Consider the following 18921-nt stretch of genomic DNA (forward strand, 5'->3'; position numbering starts at 1 on the left):
ATCACATGATCTATATCTTTGTCTTTTGTGTTTTTTTTTTTTTTTTACCTTATACGTCTTTTTTTTTTTTTTATGTTACAGAAACACAGTTTTTAAAGTTTGTTTCTTGAATTCATTGAACCAAAAAAGTTGTCAGCTTATTACAGTGTCTTTTAGTTATATTTGGTAGCATTCTCGATCTTAGTTGATTATGGCTTAACGATTCTCAAAGCACCAATGGATGCCACTATGCAAAACTTGTAGGCTTAGGAGTTAGGACTAATTAATGTAGTGTTTGTGTTTGACTGTTTCCTGATCTAGTCAAAACTCAAAATTATCATTCGTAGAACCATGAAGTGCTGGAGTACAAACAACATGTCCTTTTTTTCACATGATGTTGTAAAATTAGCATGGAGACGCCTTAAAAACTCCAAGAAGAAGCGAAGTACAATATACGTGTTTAATATGTTAATCTGGCTATTAGATTTGAATCCGCATTAGAGCACACATTGAAATTATTTTTATTAATTTATATTATAATTTTAGAATAAAATATAATTTATATGATAGTTTTTAAAAGTTTTTTTTGATAAAACATTATGCAATAAAATCATATGTTAAATATGATGGTTTGAAAAACAACCTATTTTGTAAGTTTTGTATTGTTAATTTTGTAATCTTATTATATAAAGTTGGGTTTTGAAAGTTAGCCATTAACAAGATTTTGACATGTGTCAAATTATCAATCTCAGATTTTGACATCTGTAAAAGTTAACATTTAATAGGAGAGATTTGATTGCAACAAAAATAAAATATTTGTTCTAAAGAATATTAATAATGTAAAAAAATAATTATCAAAAATTACAGAATAAATAATTAAAGGAGATTATTTATATATATATATATATGTTCATAAAATTTGAAATTGTAATATTATTTACTTATATTTAATTTGAAGTTACTAATTCTACAAAAAAATATAGAAAAAGGGATTAAGGAAAATATACAGTTAATTTNATTGATTAGTATATTATGTAATATATTTTTTATTTAAAATATTTTTTGATCCAACAGTTTTAGTAATTAAAAAACTATATTTGTAACAGAGAGTATATTTAGAANTTTAATTGGGAATTTTTTTTAATAGGAAGGTAAATTTTTCTTATTTTTTTAAACCAAAATTTTCTCATAACTTCTCTTTATTCAGTTGGGAATAGGTAAAATTAATATGTTGATCCAAAAAAAGATTAATATATGCGTCTTCTTATCCTAATACTGTATTTTAAAATTTATTGTTGTATTTTTAGATTGTTTTATTTAATTTATAGTTTCACTTTGAATTATTTGGAATTTATTTATTACTGTGCGTATAATTTTCTTTAATTATGTCAAATTAAGGTTCTTCTAATTTCTCAACATTGATTGGTTGGTCATAAACCCTTCTCTCTTTTTTTGCAAACATAATTGTTACCATTATTCATTCAATCCCAAAGGAAAGTAACGAGTAGAAGCTCATCAACCTAATGGATGGATAAAATAGGCTAATCAGACACAAGCTTACAACAAACATAGATAGATAGATTGGAAAACATAAATCGTTGTTGATAGATTCATAGGAGCTCAAAAACTATGACACCCTGGTTTGCGAAAAGGTTTAAAATAATTAATTTGGTCACATATGTCACCAAAATGCACTTATTTTTTCGGTCAAAGGTTCTGAGAGATATTCATGATGGGTGGCCTTCCTGGAAGTAATTGTCGGAATTGTGCGAGTGAGGACAAAAAATAGGAAAATATCATTTGTTAATTTGTAGGGTCAGTAAACAAGTTTTTAAAGCCTCGCAGACGTAACAAACCGGCCTTCAAATATGGGTGGGTCCATGAGCCGGAAATAGATGTAGGGCCCACTTATGATGGTGGACCCATGGACTGAGAGTAGACATAGGCTCACTAAGCAAGGTGGCGGTTGAGGCGTTACAGAGGCTACATTCATGGTGTGTCAAAGACACTTCCACAAATACATTAAAAAATTTAACATTAGTTACTATCAAAAAAATTTGTGACGTTAGAAAAAGGTTTTTACTTTCTTTGGTTGTCGGAGCAAGCCATTTTGAGATAGCAAAAAGGCGTGAACATTTTCTCTCCACACAGGAGAAGCGCATAGCCGAGGTTCTCTCTATGCTGGAGAAGGTTGGACACAAGGTTATCCCCCCAAGGGAAAAAGGTGGAGGAGGTTGGACGCAAGGTTATCTCTCCAAGGGAGGAAGGCGGAGTCAAGGTTCTTTCCATGGTGGAGGAGGTTGGATGCAAGGTTTTCTCCATAAGGGATGAGGGCGGAGCTGAGGTTTTCTCTATGGTAGTCATAGATATTGTGATGATACATCATTGATTAGAATATTATGTAATATATAAACACATTAAGCCAACTATTGTACATTCACATCTGCATAGTTACTATCACGAATACGGGAAATTTAACATTAGTTTCTATCAAAAGATTTTGTGACGTTAGAAATAGGTTTTTGCTTTCATTGGTTATCGAAGCAAGCCATTTTGAGATAGCAAAAAGACGTGAACATGTTCTCTCTATATTAGAGGGGGGCAGAGCCGAGGTTCTCTCTATGGTGGAGAAGGTTAGACACAAAGTTATCTCCCCAAGGGAAGAAGGTGGAGGAGGTTAGACACAAAGTTATCTCCCCAAGGGATGAAGCCGGAGCCAAGGTTCTTTCCATGGTGGAGGAGGTTGGACGCAAGATTCTCTCTATAAGGGATGAGGGCCGATCCAAGGTTTTTTCCATGGTGGTCATACATTATTGTGGTGATACATCATTGATTAGTATATTATGTAATATATTTTTTATTTAAAATATTTTTTGATCCAACAGTTTTAGTAATTAAAAAACTATATTTGTAACAGAGAGTATATTTAGAAGTAAAAAAAATACACTTTTAATAGTAACATACATAAAAGATTTGTAAATGGATATAAATCAGTATATTATAACAAAAATAAAATTTATAAATAACATACAACAAATTTTAATATATTTTTATAAATTTAATTTAATTTATAAAACTTTAAACCCGCACATCGGACGGGTCTTCATCTAGTATATATATGAGAAATGAAGTTTGTTGTTTGTTTTTATTTTAATTTTTGAACATGATTGGTGAAAGTTTTTTAATATGACATGTGCTTAGTTAAGATTTTATTTTCAACTGCACAATAAGATATTGGAAATCACGATTAAATGTAATAAATTGCCATTTTTTACGTCTATGTATATTTTTATGTCTAATAGTATATATTTTGTAACAATACATGAAATACTAAAGATATTATTTTAGAAATTGTATAATTAATAGAATATTTTATTTAACAGGATTCTTAGAGATATTCTTAAATATATTCATATAGCCATGTATTGACTAATTAATCTATAATATTTTCTTTTGTAACCAATTTATATTTATNAACAAACATAGATAGATAGATTGGAAAACATAAATCGTTGTTGATAGATTCATAGGAGCTCAAAAACTATGACACCCTGGTTTGCGAAAAGGTTTAAAATAATTAATTTGGTCACATATGTCACCAAAATGCACTTATTTTTTCGGTCAAAGGTTCTGAGAGATATTCATGATGGGTGGCCTTCCTGGAAGTAATTGTCGGAATTGTGCGAGTGAGGACAAAAAATAGGAAAATATCATTTGTTAATTTGTAGGGTCAGTAAACAAGTTTTTAAAGCCTCGCAGACGTAACAAACCGGCCTTCAAATATGGGTGGGTCCATGAGCCGGAAATAGATGTAGGGCCCACTTATGATGGTGGACCCATGGACTGAGAGTAGACATAGGCTCACTAAGCAAGGTGGCGGTTGAGGCGTTACAGAGGCTACATTCATGGTGTGTCAAAGACACTTCCACAAATACATTAAAAAATTTAACATTAGTTACTATCAAAAAAATTTGTGACGTTAGAAAAAGGTTTTTACTTTCTTTGGTTGTCGGAGCAAGCCATTTTGAGATAGCAAAAAGGCGTGAACATTTTCTCTCCACACAGGAGAAGCGCATAGCCGAGGTTCTCTCTATGCTGGAGAAGGTTGGACACAAGGTTATCCCCCCAAGGGAAAAAGGTGGAGGAGGTTGGACGCAAGGTTATCTCTCCAAGGGAGGAAGGCGGAGTCAAGGTTCTTTCCATGGTGGAGGAGGTTGGATGCAAGGTTTTCTCCATAAGGGATGAGGGCGGAGCTGAGGTTTTCTCTATGGTAGTCATAGATATTGTGATGATACATCATTGATTAGAATATTATGTAATATATAAACACATTAAGCCAACTATTGTACATTCACATCTGCATAGTTACTATCACGAATACGGGAAATTTAACATTAGTTTCTATCAAAAGATTTTGTGACGTTAGAAATAGGTTTTTGCTTTCATTGGTTATCGAAGCAAGCCATTTTGAGATAGCAAAAAGACGTGAACATGTTCTCTCTATATTAGAGGGGGGCAGAGCCGAGGTTCTCTCTATGGTGGAGAAGGTTAGACACAAAGTTATCTCCCCAAGGGAAGAAGGTGGAGGAGGTTAGACACAAAGTTATCTCCCCAAGGGATGAAGCCGGAGCCAAGGTTCTTTCCATGGTGGAGGAGGTTGGACGCAAGATTCTCTCTATAAGGGATGAGGGCCGATCCAAGGTTTTTTCCATGGTGGTCATACATTATTGTGGTGATACATCATTGATTAGTATATTATGTAATATATTTTTTATTTAAAATATTTTTTGATCCAACAGTTTTAGTAATTAAAAAACTATATTTGTAACAGAGAGTATATTTAGAAGTAAAAAAAATACACTTTTAATAGTAACATACATAAAAGATTTGTAAATGGATATAAATCAGTATATTATAACAAAAATAAAATTTATAAATAACATACAACAAATTTTAATATATTTTTATAAATTTAATTTAATTTATAAAACTTTAAACCCGCACATCGGACGGGTCTTCATCTAGTATATATATGAGAAATGAAGTTTGTTGTTTGTTTTTATTTTAATTTTTGAACATGATTGGTGAAAGTTTTTTAATATGACATGTGCTTAGTTAAGATTTTATTTTCAACTGCACAATAAGATATTGGAAATCACGATTAAATGTAATAAATTGCCATTTTTTACGTCTATGTATATTTTTATGTCTAATAGTATATATTTTGTAACAATACATGAAATACTAAAGATATTATTTTAGAAATTGTATAATTAATAGAATATTTTATTTAACAGGATTCTTAGAGATATTCTTAAATATATTCATATAGCCATGTATTGACTAATTAATCTATAATATTTTCTTTTGTAACCAATTTATATTTATTGTATAACCTATTTTGTAATCAACTTATAAAAATTATATAGTCTACAAAAAATGTCGTGTACTTCCGTTTTATTATATAGGAGATTCAAAAAGATAAAAGAATTCATGTATTTTTTTTTTTTATAAAAAACAAGAGGAGTGATTGGGCCAGCAATAAGTGAGTAGGTATTTGAGACCTAATAAAGCCCAACTTATGGAGCATGAGATAGAGGACTCTAGTAGGATTCAGTTTCCTAATTCCCTGTTTTTCAGAATATACGATCCCATCCCATGATCACAGATCCAAAATCTAGGGTTATAATTCATCATGAGAAAACTTAAGCAGCAAGTCTCCAAGGATAACCTAATCACAGAATACGAATATAGGTTAAAAAAAAAAAATAGGCCGAAGGGTAGAATAGATAATTCAAAACACTGAAGGTCTTCTTCTTCTTGCGCTTATATTATAAACATCGCCGCCATTAGGGTTAAATATAAAGTGCTTACCAAAAAAAAAGGGTTAAATACAAAGTGACTTTGAGGCATAATAAAACCCAATGATCTTTTCTCGATCCCCTCTTGCAAGTAATCTTCATTATTGCAAANGTGGAGGAGGTTGGACGCAAGGTTATCTCTCCAAGGGAGGAAGGCGGAGTCAAGGTTCTTTCCATGGTGGAGGAGGTTGGATGCAAGGTTTTCTCCATAAGGGATGAGGGCGGAGCTGAGGTTTTCTCTATGGTAGTCATAGATATTGTGATGATACATCATTGATTAGAATATTATGTAATATATAAACACATTAAGCCAACTATTGTACATTCACATCTGCATAGTTACTATCACGAATACGGGAAATTTAACATTAGTTTCTATCAAAAGATTTTGTGACGTTAGAAATAGGTTTTTGCTTTCATTGGTTATCGAAGCAAGCCATTTTGAGATAGCAAAAAGACGTGAACATGTTCTCTCTATATTAGAGGGGGGCAGAGCCGAGGTTCTCTCTATGGTGGAGAAGGTTAGACACAAAGTTATCTCCCCAAGGGAAGAAGGTGGAGGAGGTTAGACACAAAGTTATCTCCCCAAGGGATGAAGCCGGAGCCAAGGTTCTTTCCATGGTGGAGGAGGTTGGACGCAAGATTCTCTCTATAAGGGATGAGGGCCGATCCAAGGTTTTTTCCATGGTGGTCATACATTATTGTGGTGATACATCATTGATTAGTATATTATGTAATATATTTTTTATTTAAAATATTTTTTGATCCAACAGTTTTAGTAATTAAAAAACTATATTTGTAACAGAGAGTATATTTAGAAGTAAAAAAAATACACTTTTAATAGTAACATACATAAAAGATTTGTAAATGGATATAAATCAGTATATTATAACAAAAATAAAATTTATAAATAACATACAACAAATTTTAATATATTTTTATAAATTTAATTTAATTTATAAAACTTTAAACCCGCACATCGGACGGGTCTTCATCTAGTATATATATGAGAAATGAAGTTTGTTGTTTGTTTTTATTTTAATTTTTGAACATGATTGGTGAAAGTTTTTTAATATGACATGTGCTTAGTTAAGATTTTATTTTCAACTGCACAATAAGATATTGGAAATCACGATTAAATGTAATAAATTGCCATTTTTTACGTCTATGTATATTTTTATGTCTAATAGTATATATTTTGTAACAATACATGAAATACTAAAGATATTATTTTAGAAATTGTATAATTAATAGAATATTTTATTTAACAGGATTCTTAGAGATATTCTTAAATATATTCATATAGCCATGTATTGACTAATTAATCTATAATATTTTCTTTTGTAACCAATTTATATTTATTGTATAACCTATTTTGTAATCAACTTATAAAAATTATATAGTCTACAAAAAATGTCGTGTACTTCCGTTTTATTATATAGGAGATTCAAAAAGATAAAAGAATTCATGTATTTTTTTTTTTTATAAAAAACAAGAGGAGTGATTGGGCCAGCAATAAGTGAGTAGGTATTTGAGACCTAATAAAGCCCAACTTATGGAGCATGAGATAGAGGACTCTAGTAGGATTCAGTTTCCTAATTCCCTGTTTTTCAGAATATACGATCCCATCCCATGATCACAGATCCAAAATCTAGGGTTATAATTCATCATGAGAAAACTTAAGCAGCAAGTCTCCAAGGATAACCTAATCACAGAATACGAATATAGGTTAAAAAAAAAAAATAGGCCGAAGGGTAGAATAGATAATTCAAAACACTGAAGGTCTTCTTCTTCTTGCGCTTATATTATAAACATCGCCGCCATTAGGGTTAAATATAAAGTGCTTACCAAAAAAAAAGGGTTAAATACAAAGTGACTTTGAGGCATAATAAAACCCAATGATCTTTTCTCGATCCCCTCTTGCAAGTAATCTTCATTATTGCAAATCGGATGAGAAGATCTCACGTTTCGTTGATCAAGAACCAAACCTTATTTTTATTGTTTGTTTTTTCTTATTTATGTTATTGTGTGTTACGGCCGATCCAAATGGGTTCTTGCATCATATGCTAGTTCCCAATTTCACCCGGCCAAAATTTAAATTCGATGTAATGGAGCAGTCTCTATCTCTCGATCGATGATTTTTTACATGTTTCTTTTGGTCATGTCTGAAATCATAGATTCTGCCCTATATTTTGTTCGTTGTTTACGAATTTTCTTTTATCTTAGAAGTAGAGACCAGAGATCTTGTTCCAAAATATATATAACCTAACTATATTGGGTTGTTTTTTGGTAGTGCAAGCCTTCTGTGTTATGGATATTTCAGTGGTAATAATATTATTCTAGATGACAAAAGGAGTTAGAATATTTGGACTACGTAGCATCTTGCTTGTTTGACATTGGTGATTGATTCCTTAACCGGTCAAATTTTCAAAAATTGTATTTGGTAATCAATGAAACTGTTTTACAAACATGTTGTGAGATTATCATGAAGACGACTTATTTTGATTTAACTTTTCGATGTAAGAATTACTAATAGGTTTGTCTCTTAACTAATCCCCATATCACAGGAGAGTCTTTAACCTTTACCCAAACTGAGTGAGAGTGGAGGGGATGCAGTCAGAGAGAATAAACCGAGGAGAAAGATGTTCTTTTGGGTTTGATCAAATCGACAACCAACCTTAATATATACGCCAATACCTTAAACTGTTTGTGGGTTGAATCAAACCCAAAAGAACATCTTTCTCCTCATCATATCCACCATTGATTGTTTGCTTTGAGTTAAGGTATTGTGTATTACTTACTTGGATAGTGGGATTGTGATATGCATATATCAATGGTGTTTGGTATTATCCAGCAAAGATCAATCACAAAAAACATATGATTGTTTGCTTTCATGTTAGGCTTTACTGGCATTGATCAATAAGACATGGCAACAACGATATCACAGCCTTTCACTTTTAGTCTGATCGATAACAAGGGGTAAGGTAGGTGCTTGTTATTGTAATATTTATTACTGTAATAATAATTCTTTTTGTTAAGTTGTGAGTTTTAGAGGATGCCAAGGAACATAAATGGTCAATATACATCATTGGTTGAATTATGAAATGGAATACAAATTAGATACTGTTTTTTTCTTTAACGATTGTTTGTGATATGCTAGTTCCCAATTTCACCCGGCCAAGATTTATATCCAATGTAGCTCCGCACTCTCTCAATATGTTTACATATCGTCATGTCTAAGATCAGTGATTCTGCCCTATACTTTGTTGTCTTTTATGGATTTTCTGATCTTAGAACAGAGTTGTTAATACTGTTGACCAAAAAAAAACAGAGTTGTTAATACGAAATATGTAACAAAACTAGGTTGGCTCTTTGGTAATGGATGCTTGATTTGTTGTGCAAGCCTATGTCAATGCTAATGTTCTAATAAGATTACAAGATTTGGACTCCGTACGTAGCATTCTGCTTATTTAACATTGGTGATTGATTTCCTCCTGATCCGATCAATGCTCAATCATGTTGTCATATTGTTATACAAACATGTTGTCAAAATTCATACCAAGAAAACAAAAAACAATTTGGTGAAACATTAAATCGATTTAGTTAATTTAAAACACTATTCGATGGAAGTATTACTAAAAGGATCGTTTTCACATAAATTAACGAATTATCGAGAGAAACCGAATCGAATCCATTAAACTCAAGAACTGGGCCTAGTTCCATGTTACTGTTTTGTCGAATCCATGATCCTATATTTGCTTTTGTGTTATTTAAGGAAGCAAATCAACTATCGGACACTTTCTCCCCAAAAAAAAAAAATTAATCTAGGGTTTCATCCATCATGATGAGTAAACGTACGCGGCAAACCAGGTGCAATAAAGGGTCGTCTTCAAGCTCTACAAGAGATATAGAACGCTTTGACCCGATCCCTGTTGATATCGTTATCAATATCTTGTCAAGATTGTCTCTAAAGTTTATAGGAAAGTGTCGTTGCGTATCAAAGCTGTGGTCATCCATAATTCCCCGTTCAAATTACAACCAGCTGTTCCGAATCAAGTCCCCGGCTCCGCGGTTTCTTTTCATCTACAAAGATGAAACAGAGTTGTTATTCAATACTTCACCACAGCCTCACAATCCGACGAGTGACTTGTCTGTTGTAGCCACCTTTCGTCAGAGGAGGACTTGTGTTAAAAACTCCCCTAAATTCTGTCGCCCTGTCCGTGGACTTGTCTGTAGTCAACATTCTGAAGGGATTTGTACATTTGCGAGTGTTTTTAATCCCATGACAGGAGAGTCTTTAACCTTACCCAAATTGAGAATGGAAGGATATGGAAATCAGAGAGGAATAACGGAAGAGTAAAATATTATTTTGGGTATGATTCCAACCGGTGAACAGTTCAAGGTATTGCGTATTACCTGGTTGCATTGCGGCATACAAGAGTCGTTTGGTGAGTATCACGTTCTGACATTAGGGACTGGAAATCTTTCATGGCGAAAGATCCAGTGTTGCACACTTCATTACCCTCTAGAATGTGATGGTATATGGATCAGTGGTGTTTTGTACTATACAGCAAGGCTCAGTAACGGAAAATATACTATGGTTTGCTTTGATGTTAGGTGTGAGAAATTCAGTTTTACTAACATTGATAAAAAGCTACTATGGTTTGCTTTGATCGACTACAAGGGTAAGTTAGGTGCTTGTGATTATGATAATTACCTTAGTCTTTTTGAGTTGTGGGTTTTAGAGGATGCGGAGGAGCATACATGGTCAAAGCATTATCTATCTCCCAAGACCCAAACAGAAGTAATCACATGCATTATCTATCTTCAGTCTTTTTTTTTTTAGTGTTACTATCTTTAGTTACATAAACACGGAACTGGTGAGAGAGAGATTCAATTACAACAAAATTGGTGTTTCTGTAAAAAGTAAAAAGTATGGCCCGTAAAACAAATATTGGGCTTACTAATTAAATGAAAGAAAAAAGTCCACGTTTTCAAAAGACATTAAAACAACTTAGGTTTTCTATTTTGGTATCTTCAAACGCAGTGGCCGATCCGCGTTCTTCTTCGAACACAGACAGAAGCAGCGGCCGAATTCTTCTTCTTCAGACACACACAGAAGCAGATGTGGAAGAAGAAGATGGAATGAGAGAACAAAACTGAATAACCGTTCGGTTTCAGCTCGTCTAACCGAAATCCCAAAATTTATTTTGCCGATCGGTAGGTCTAAAGCACATACTCGAGCTGAGCCCCAAAACCTAGCGTGCGCTTTAATCCACCATGAATCGACGGATCCGTTATTCTTCAACCTCTGGAGAAGAAACAGATTACTTTGGTCGGATCCCTTTTGATATCTTCATCAGTAATATCTTGTCAAGATTGCCGGTGAAGTCTTTAGGTCAATGTCGTTGCGTATCGAAGCTTTGGTCGTCCCGAATTCGCTTTCCAAATTACAACCAGTTGTTCCCGATCAAGTCCACTGCTCCACCGCGGATCCTTTTCACCATCGAGTATAAAGGATACATGATCGTTAACCCCATCACAGGAGAGTCTTTAAAGTTGCCCAACCTGAGTTTGGAGGAGGGTGCTAAGTCAGAGTGGCTATTCGATAAAGCAAAATATTCTTTTGGGTATGATCCAATAGAGAAACAGTTCAAGGTATTGTGTATCACCTGGTTGCGTAGTAGTAGTTGTGGCTCACATAACTTGTCCGATGATTATCAAGTTCTCACGTTAGGGTCTGGAAATAAAAATCTCGTGTGGAGAAGAAAGATCCAACGTTGCAAAATTCATTTTTCTTTAAACGGTGATGCGATATGCATCGATGGTGTTTTGTACTATCCTGTAGAGATCTATAAGGGCAAACGTGCCATCCTTTGCTTTGATGTTAGGTCTGAGAAATTTAGTTTTGCCAAGATTGATGAAGACATGGAAGAACGGATGAGATTATTCACTTTCACTTTGATCGACTACAAGGGTAAACTAGGTGTTTGTAGTTTTGAGTTTGGCGACAATCTTCTGGAGGTGTGGGTTTTGGAGGATGACAAGAGATGTAAATGGTCAAAGCGTGTTCACAGAGTCATAAATCATCCGTGGTTGACTGTCGTACAGAATAGAGCTAATCGTGTAGGCATTGCTGGAATGACTGGTAGTTGCGAAATTCTGTTATACACAAGCTTCCCAGGACTAGATCCCTTCTTCATTTTGTACTACAACCTCGAGACCAACATTCTCACAGGGGTTAAAGTTGAAGTTCCACTAATTGAAAAGTTTCGTGGGCAGAGGATTAACGTATTTCCAAACTTTGTTGAGGATATGAAACTTATGTAAATGTTTACTTCTTCTCAAATAGTACTTGATATATCACAATTTCTGTCTTTCTTCTTCTTTTCTTGCGTGTCTTTTGGATTTATTATTTCTCTGTTTTTAGTTACAAAACATGGGTTTTCCATTTTTGTTTTCCAAATAAGAGGAAACACACAGTTGAGTTCCTGTGTTCTGCCTCTTTGGTGGCCTAATCTTCATGAAAACGAGAAGAAATATATGATCATCGAGTTATGGAATTGCTCGCTCTTAAGTAATTTTTTTGTTTGTAAATTTAAAATTGGTTAATCGTTTACAAGTGGGCCACAATGAAGGAGTGTATGGAGCCGCCAAGAAAATAATATTGGGCCTTAAGAAAACCCCTAACTTATGGAAAGTAATAAAGCAAGCCAGAGAGCCACGAAACCTAGCGTGCCCCTTAATCCATCCACCATGAATCAACGGATGTCTTCAATCTCCGGAGAAGAAACAGAATACTTTGGTCTGATTCCTGTTGATCTTGTCATTAGTAATATATTTTCGAGATTGCCGTTGGAGTCTTTAGCTCAATGTCGTTGCGTATCCAAGCTCTGGTCGTCCATAATTCGCCGTCATAACAACAACATCTTGTTCCCGATCAAGTCCCAGGCTCCACCGCGGATCCTTTTCACCATCGAATATGAAAGAGAGTTGTTCGTCTACTCTTCACCTCAGCCTCACAATCCGGATGATAACACGTCTCTTGTAGCCACCCTTCATCACAGGACACGTGGTTTAAATTTCAGTATATGTCGTCCTCCGGTTGGCGGATTGGTCTGTCGTAAACATTATCGAAAGAACCCTTGAGCAGTGGCGGTGATTTCTAACCCCATCACAGGACAGGTTTTAGCCTTGCCCAGACAGAGAATGGATGAGATTAAGTCAGTGTGGATTAAGGAACATGTAAGATATTCTAATTTTGCTTTTGGGTATGATCCAATCGACAAAGAGTTCAAGATATTGCGTATCGTTTGGTTTCGTGACTCATACACATTCTTATCCAGTGAGTATCAAGTTCTCACATTAGGGGCTGAAAATAAAAATCTCTTATGGAGAAATATCCAATGTTTCAAAATCCATTATCCTTATGGCTATCGCGATGATAATACGATATGCATCAATGGTGTTTTGTATTATCAAGCAGGGTTCCTGAAGGGTACAATCCCTTGCAGCGCCATCGCTTAGGTCTGAGACTTTTAGTTTTACTAACTTTGATCAAGACATGGAACAAGTATGGAGATCTTCCACGTTTAGATTGATCGACTACAAGGGTAAATTAGGTGCTTGTGATTATGATAGTCGCCCTCATACTTTTGAGTTGTGGGTTTTGGAGGATGCCAAGAAACATGAATGGTCAAAGCGTATCTACCAAAGGCTTCCATATCCGAATGAACTAAGTTATGGAGGCCCTGCTGGAATGATTAGTAGTTGTGAAATTGTGTTATACCCAAACTCCTCACAAGATCCTTTCTTCTTTCTGTACTACAATCTCGAGACCAACATTGTCACAAGAGTGAACATTGAAGTTCCGATTTTGCATAGTGGGTGTAGGGTTCACGCATTTCCAAATTACGTATAGGATTTGACGCTTATGTAAGTGTTTGTACTCCCTCTCAGACAGAACTTATCACATTATCTATCTTTTGTCTCTATTTTTTTTCTGTTGTGTATTTCCAAGTTATTAGTATTTCTCTGTTTCGTTTTTCTTTGTTCTTTTTTTTTCCTATCAGAAGTAGAGGAAAACACTCAATGAGCTAGTTCCTGTTCTGCCTTAAATTGGTTGACAACTTGCTCGAGGGATCTAAATTTGATAATATTTTGACTCTGAACTAACTCTGCAGAGTAAAACATAAATCCTAACTTTATTTCAATCCTCTGCCTAACCAAAAGTTTAAGTCTGAAAAGTCAATATGAGATTCATTTGTCCCCATGATAAAGATCTTTTCAAATCTTTTTTCAAGTCAAAACTGAAGGATTTTGGTAAGCCACTTGCTTAACCTCTCATTCTCCTTAATTTCTCCAGATCCATTACAAAGCATATTTATACTACTTCTACCTTTTAACCTACTTAAGCAATAATTGTTCTCTTAGTTTCACAAAACAAACCCACTCAACTAGTTGAGCCTGAATACAACATCATGGCCCATTGGTCCTTTTTCTTCTTTCTTCTTTTTTCTCCTACGACAAAACACATTCTTCTTCTTCTCTTCTTTTTCTACTTACGATTCTTCATTTACTCTTCCTTGTCTTCTTCTTCTAACTTCACTTTCTCATATCTGATTCTCTTGTGCAGGATTAATCAATGATGAGATTCCAACACTCCCTCTCTCATCTTTTGATTAATCCCCAAAATTCCCAAATTCCAATCCAGGGATTTGATCCCTTTTTCACCTTGTACTTCTCCAAAGAACCTTTTGCTCCATGAACAACTTTGTTTCACAATATTTGTTATCCTTGCTGGTAACATCACTAGCTCCCTCATCATTCCAAATTCTGTAGATCCTCTCAGTTCCTGCAAAACCATCTTTTTCTTAAATTTGTTATTCATCTCAGATTTCTCTTCTTCTTCATCAACCTTGACAGAACCATGGGGCTTCTTCCTCTGCATATACCCAGGAGCATGAATCCGACCATCAGTCTCTTCTCCAAGATAGTTCAAATCATTACACACAAGTAAATTATTTTTCTTCTTCTCCCTCATTTTCTTGTTCTTTTTAATCTCGGATTTTTCTTTGTTCTTCTTTCTAGATTTCACTAGCATGTGTTTCTTCTTAAATTTCTGCTGTCTCTCTTCCATCACAGCTGATTTTTGACACTTCTTCTTATACAGGTTCTTTTGTGCGAAGTTTATGTCTTTAATTTCCTCTTTGACGAAATCCAGCTTGCCCCATGCGTGTGAGTTCTTTATCTTCCTCTCACTCATCCTCTTGTTCTTAAGGAATTGATCTCCCTCTTGATTCTTCTTTCTAACTTTCTCTTCAATCTGTTTTCTCTTCATATCTTCTCCATTTTCTTTCGAAATCAACCGTTCCTCTTGTTTGATTCCCATGTCGATTTGTCTCTGATTTATATCAATCTCAGCTAAGACTTGAACCTCCCTTTTGTGCAGGTGCTTTCGTGCGAGATTCATGTCAATCTCTTTCTCTATGATTTTCTGCTCATCCCACCAAGATAGTTTCCTTATCTCAATCTCCCTCTTGCACTTAATACCTTCCCTCTGTCTCTCTTCAACCTCAACTGATTTCTCAGGGTCTTTTTCTTGCAGATTGTTTTGTGTAGAATTCTTATCTCCGAGCTCTCTCTCGATGCTTTTCAACTCAATCAATAAAGGTAAATTCCTTACCTCTTTCTTGCTTTCATTCTGGTTTTGCTTGATTTGGTCTGATCGTTGAATCTCTCCTCTCTGAACAGTCTTATGCGATAGGCATTTGGTTGGATCAAAGTATTGATTCTCACTCTTGCTAAAGTCTGTTTTCTCCTCTACTCTCAACGGTAACTCGACCTCTTTTTCTTCAATTTGTTTATGATTCTCTGCGACTCTTGTATTCATTGACTTTGTTCGATTCTGAGAACCATTGTTGTTCTCTTGCCTTGCAGTTTCGTGAGCCTTCCCCACATCTGCCTCTTGTTTCTCATTACCTTTCTTTACGCCCATATCAGCTGCATCTTCAAAAAACCATTGTTCCTTCTTAGCTAAGCTTTTGTCTCTCTGTTTGGTATCTTCTTTAACCCCCGTCTTGAGCTTCTCAATTCTCTGACTTGTGTCATCACATTTTCCATCAATAAGCTCAGTTTCTCTCTTGATAGTGACTAAACTTTTCTCTGTTCTAACCTTGGCTTCATCATGGATGTATCCTTTTATCTCAGACTTCTCCCTCTTGGTTTGATGACCAACAAGTTTGTAGACCTTCTTTTCAAAACCTTCGCTTGGATTGAAAACTTGTTGATTTATGAATTTTGGTTTCAGGCAGTCTTCCATCAAAGGTTGATGTTTCTTTTGTGGCATATTGGCTGATTCTCCCTCATAAGTGCATTTTAGTAAGTCATTCATGACTTCTTGCTTCTTTGTTTCATTGCCAGTCTTCTGCTTATGCGTATCATTTCCTTGAGTTTCATGATTCTCTGTAAGATCATTTAGTCCCACAGTCACACACCTTAGTGACTGTTCTTTTTCTTTCTTTTGCAGTTTTACAGATTCAGCATCTTCACAGCCTTTATCAACAACTTCAGGTCTTGTTATCTTTTTCTGCTCTTTGTGCCCTTCTTCTTTTGGTTTCTCGAACTTAATGCAATACCATCCATCAGACATAGGAGCTTCCAGTATCTGTTTTCCTTCTTGATTCGTAATTATACAACTTAGCTCTTTGAACATGACTTTGCAACCATTTTCCATCATGTGTTGCACGCTTAGGTAGTTGTGAGTTAGACTAGGTACTAGAAGGACATCCTTCATGTTCCTCTTTCCCGATTCTGTTATTACAGAGACAGTACCTTTTCCTTGTGTCTGAACTATCTCACCACTTCCCAGATTTAACCAGGCTCTTGTATTAGTGCCTAATTCAGTGAACCAGCTTTTGTCATTGACCATGTGACTTGTAGCTCTACTATCTATCACCCAAATATCTTTATCAATTTCATCTTGATCATGTGTGCCAGTGAATGAACTTTCTTGTTGATTATTTGTCTTTGCAGCTTGTGTCACTGACCCTTTTGAATCTTCTTCGAATCTCAGCTTTAACACGTCCCATGCATCCTTTGAGGTCTTAGTATCAAACAAATAATCACTAAGAATTTCTTCTGAGACAGCACTACACAACAACTGTAAGGCTGCCTGATCTTTCTCTTTTAACTCCTCCCAATTTGTATTCTTTTTATGCTCATCTTGGATTCCTTCAATTACTACTTTCTACAACCCTCTAGACTTAAGTAGAACTCTGGTCTTTATAACCCACAAGTTAAATTTCTTCCCGTCAAACACCGAAATTACTTGTTGATTCTGCATTTTCACCCAACAACAAGTTTAAATCTCAGATTTGTACCTGATTTTTGCTTTCTTTGTTTTCTTCTACTGTGTTCAAACGAACCAGCTTCCTCTGACTTTCCTTTGTTTCTTGTGCAGATTCTTCAAACGTCCAGGCCACCAAGACCTTGGAGCTCTGATACCATGAAGGATTTTGGTAAGCCACTTGCTTAACCTCTCATTCTCCTTAATTTGTCCAGATCCATTACAAAGCATATTTATACTACTTCTACCTTTTAACCTACTTAAGCAATAATTGTTCTCTTAGTTTCACAAAACAAACCCACTCAACTAGTTAGGCCTGAATACAACATCATGGCCCATTGATCCTTTTTCTTCTTTCTTCTTTTTTCTCCTACGACAAAACACATTCTTCTTCTTCTCTTCTTCTTCTACTTACGATTCTTCATTTACTCTTCCTTGTCTTCTTCTTCTAACTTCACTTTCTCATATCTGATTCTCTTGTGCAGGATTAATCAATGATGAGATTCCAACAAAAACAACTGTTGAAAACACAGCTCAATTTTGATACATTACATCATACACACACACATATAAATCACTACTATTAATAACAACAACAAACAAAGACAGTTTCTCCGATACTTGATGAACAATGTTTTAATTTCGACACTTCACGACCAGGCTCCTCTTCCACCCATGACACCAAGAACTATGGCAACTGTAGCAACAACAGACTGTGAAAGTAAAGTGTTAAACACCTGAATCAAGTTAAAGATTAATGTATTAAACGCAGTAATCTTTTAGTGTGAAAGACTCACTGCGATGGAACAAGCTATGTATCCTGGTTTCTCTCGCGGATCGATCCTAGCACACACTAGAATGAATACGCCTATGTACCATGGGATTGCACCAAGGAGAAAACCAATGATGAACCTTAACAGAAAGAAACTTGAGCTTTTTCAGACAAAATGTGTTGAAACCAAGTCTAGCTAATTTGAGACTGCTTAGAAAACAAAAAAAAAAAACTTACAAGAACCAACCGAGGCCAAGACCACAACAAGGAAGATGATTTTCTCTTGCAGGTCTTCCTTCAGAAACAGGGTACCCTGCAAATTTAGTTACACATTTGCTGCTTTTAAAGCTTTCTGAACAGAGAGAGAGCTTTTTAGAAAATTAAGATTGCTTACTGGAAGAAATAAACTTTGATACCATATTAAAGAATCTTACAACTCTTGTCAATGAGAAGTAACTTTTACTATAGAGATCTGATTTTGTATCAAAAGCTCAGGTACAGTCTCAGTCTCATGTTTAGTAACCTTTCAGTAACTATGGAGATACTATCGAAAAGGGTTGACGAAAGATGAAACAAAATTTAATCTTTTCATCTCCTCTTGAATATATGAGATCGTTACTTACCAGGAACGGTTTGATGTTCTTGGATGTATTGATGAACGGAAATGTCGTGATGAGCTGCTCCGGGAGGTGGAGACGACAGAGGAAATCCAGTGACCGGATGATGCGACGGAGGATGAGGATACGGCGGAGGAGGATAAGTAGGGACACCTTGAAACGTGCCGTAAGATGAAGGAGAAGCTCCTCTGTTTTTGTCTTTTTCTTTGCTCATTCTCTCGTGTCAAATTCTTTATCCTCTCTCTATCTCATTATTGTTTGTTTAATCAGATTTAAGGTTGTAGCAAATTAGACACGAGGCTGCAGACACATGGACGACTGGTTGTTGTTAGAAAAAAGCCTCAT

General features: G+C 35.0%; 3 protein-coding genes and 1 pseudogene across 3 annotated transcripts; 2 read left to right on the top strand and 2 right to left on the bottom strand.

Annotated features, from left to right (window-relative positions):
* On the top strand, window positions 11121–12170 carry LOC104760016 (putative F-box protein At1g53550). The gene has a single exon (XM_010482870.1). The coding sequence runs from the start codon at window positions 11121–11123 to the stop codon at window positions 12168–12170; it is 1050 nt and encodes a 349-aa protein (XP_010481172.1).
* Window positions 12597–13761, top strand: LOC104760017 (annotated as a pseudogene).
* Window positions 14482–17184, bottom strand: LOC104760018 (trichohyalin-like). Its single transcript, XM_010482871.1, has 3 exons — window positions 17170–17184; window positions 14938–17088; window positions 14482–14694 (listed from the first exon to the last, which is right to left on the bottom strand). The coding sequence occupies exons 1-3, from the start codon at window positions 17182–17184 to the stop codon at window positions 14482–14484; spliced, it is 2379 nt and encodes a 792-aa protein (XP_010481173.1).
* LOC104758707 (60S ribosomal protein L18a-like protein) lies at window positions 17226–18901 on the bottom strand. Its single transcript, XM_010481623.2, has 4 exons — window positions 18583–18901; window positions 18197–18272; window positions 17985–18099; window positions 17226–17900 (listed from the first exon to the last, which is right to left on the bottom strand). Exons 1-4 carry the CDS (start codon window positions 18788–18790, stop codon window positions 17838–17840), a joined length of 462 nt encoding a protein of 153 aa, XP_010479925.1. The 5' UTR covers window positions 18791–18901; the 3' UTR covers window positions 17226–17837.

This window comes from Camelina sativa, chromosome 17 (assembly GCF_000633955.1).
Source record: "Camelina sativa cultivar DH55 chromosome 17, Cs, whole genome shotgun sequence".
In the NCBI taxonomy this organism is placed as follows: Eukaryota; Viridiplantae; Streptophyta; class Magnoliopsida; order Brassicales; family Brassicaceae; genus Camelina; species Camelina sativa.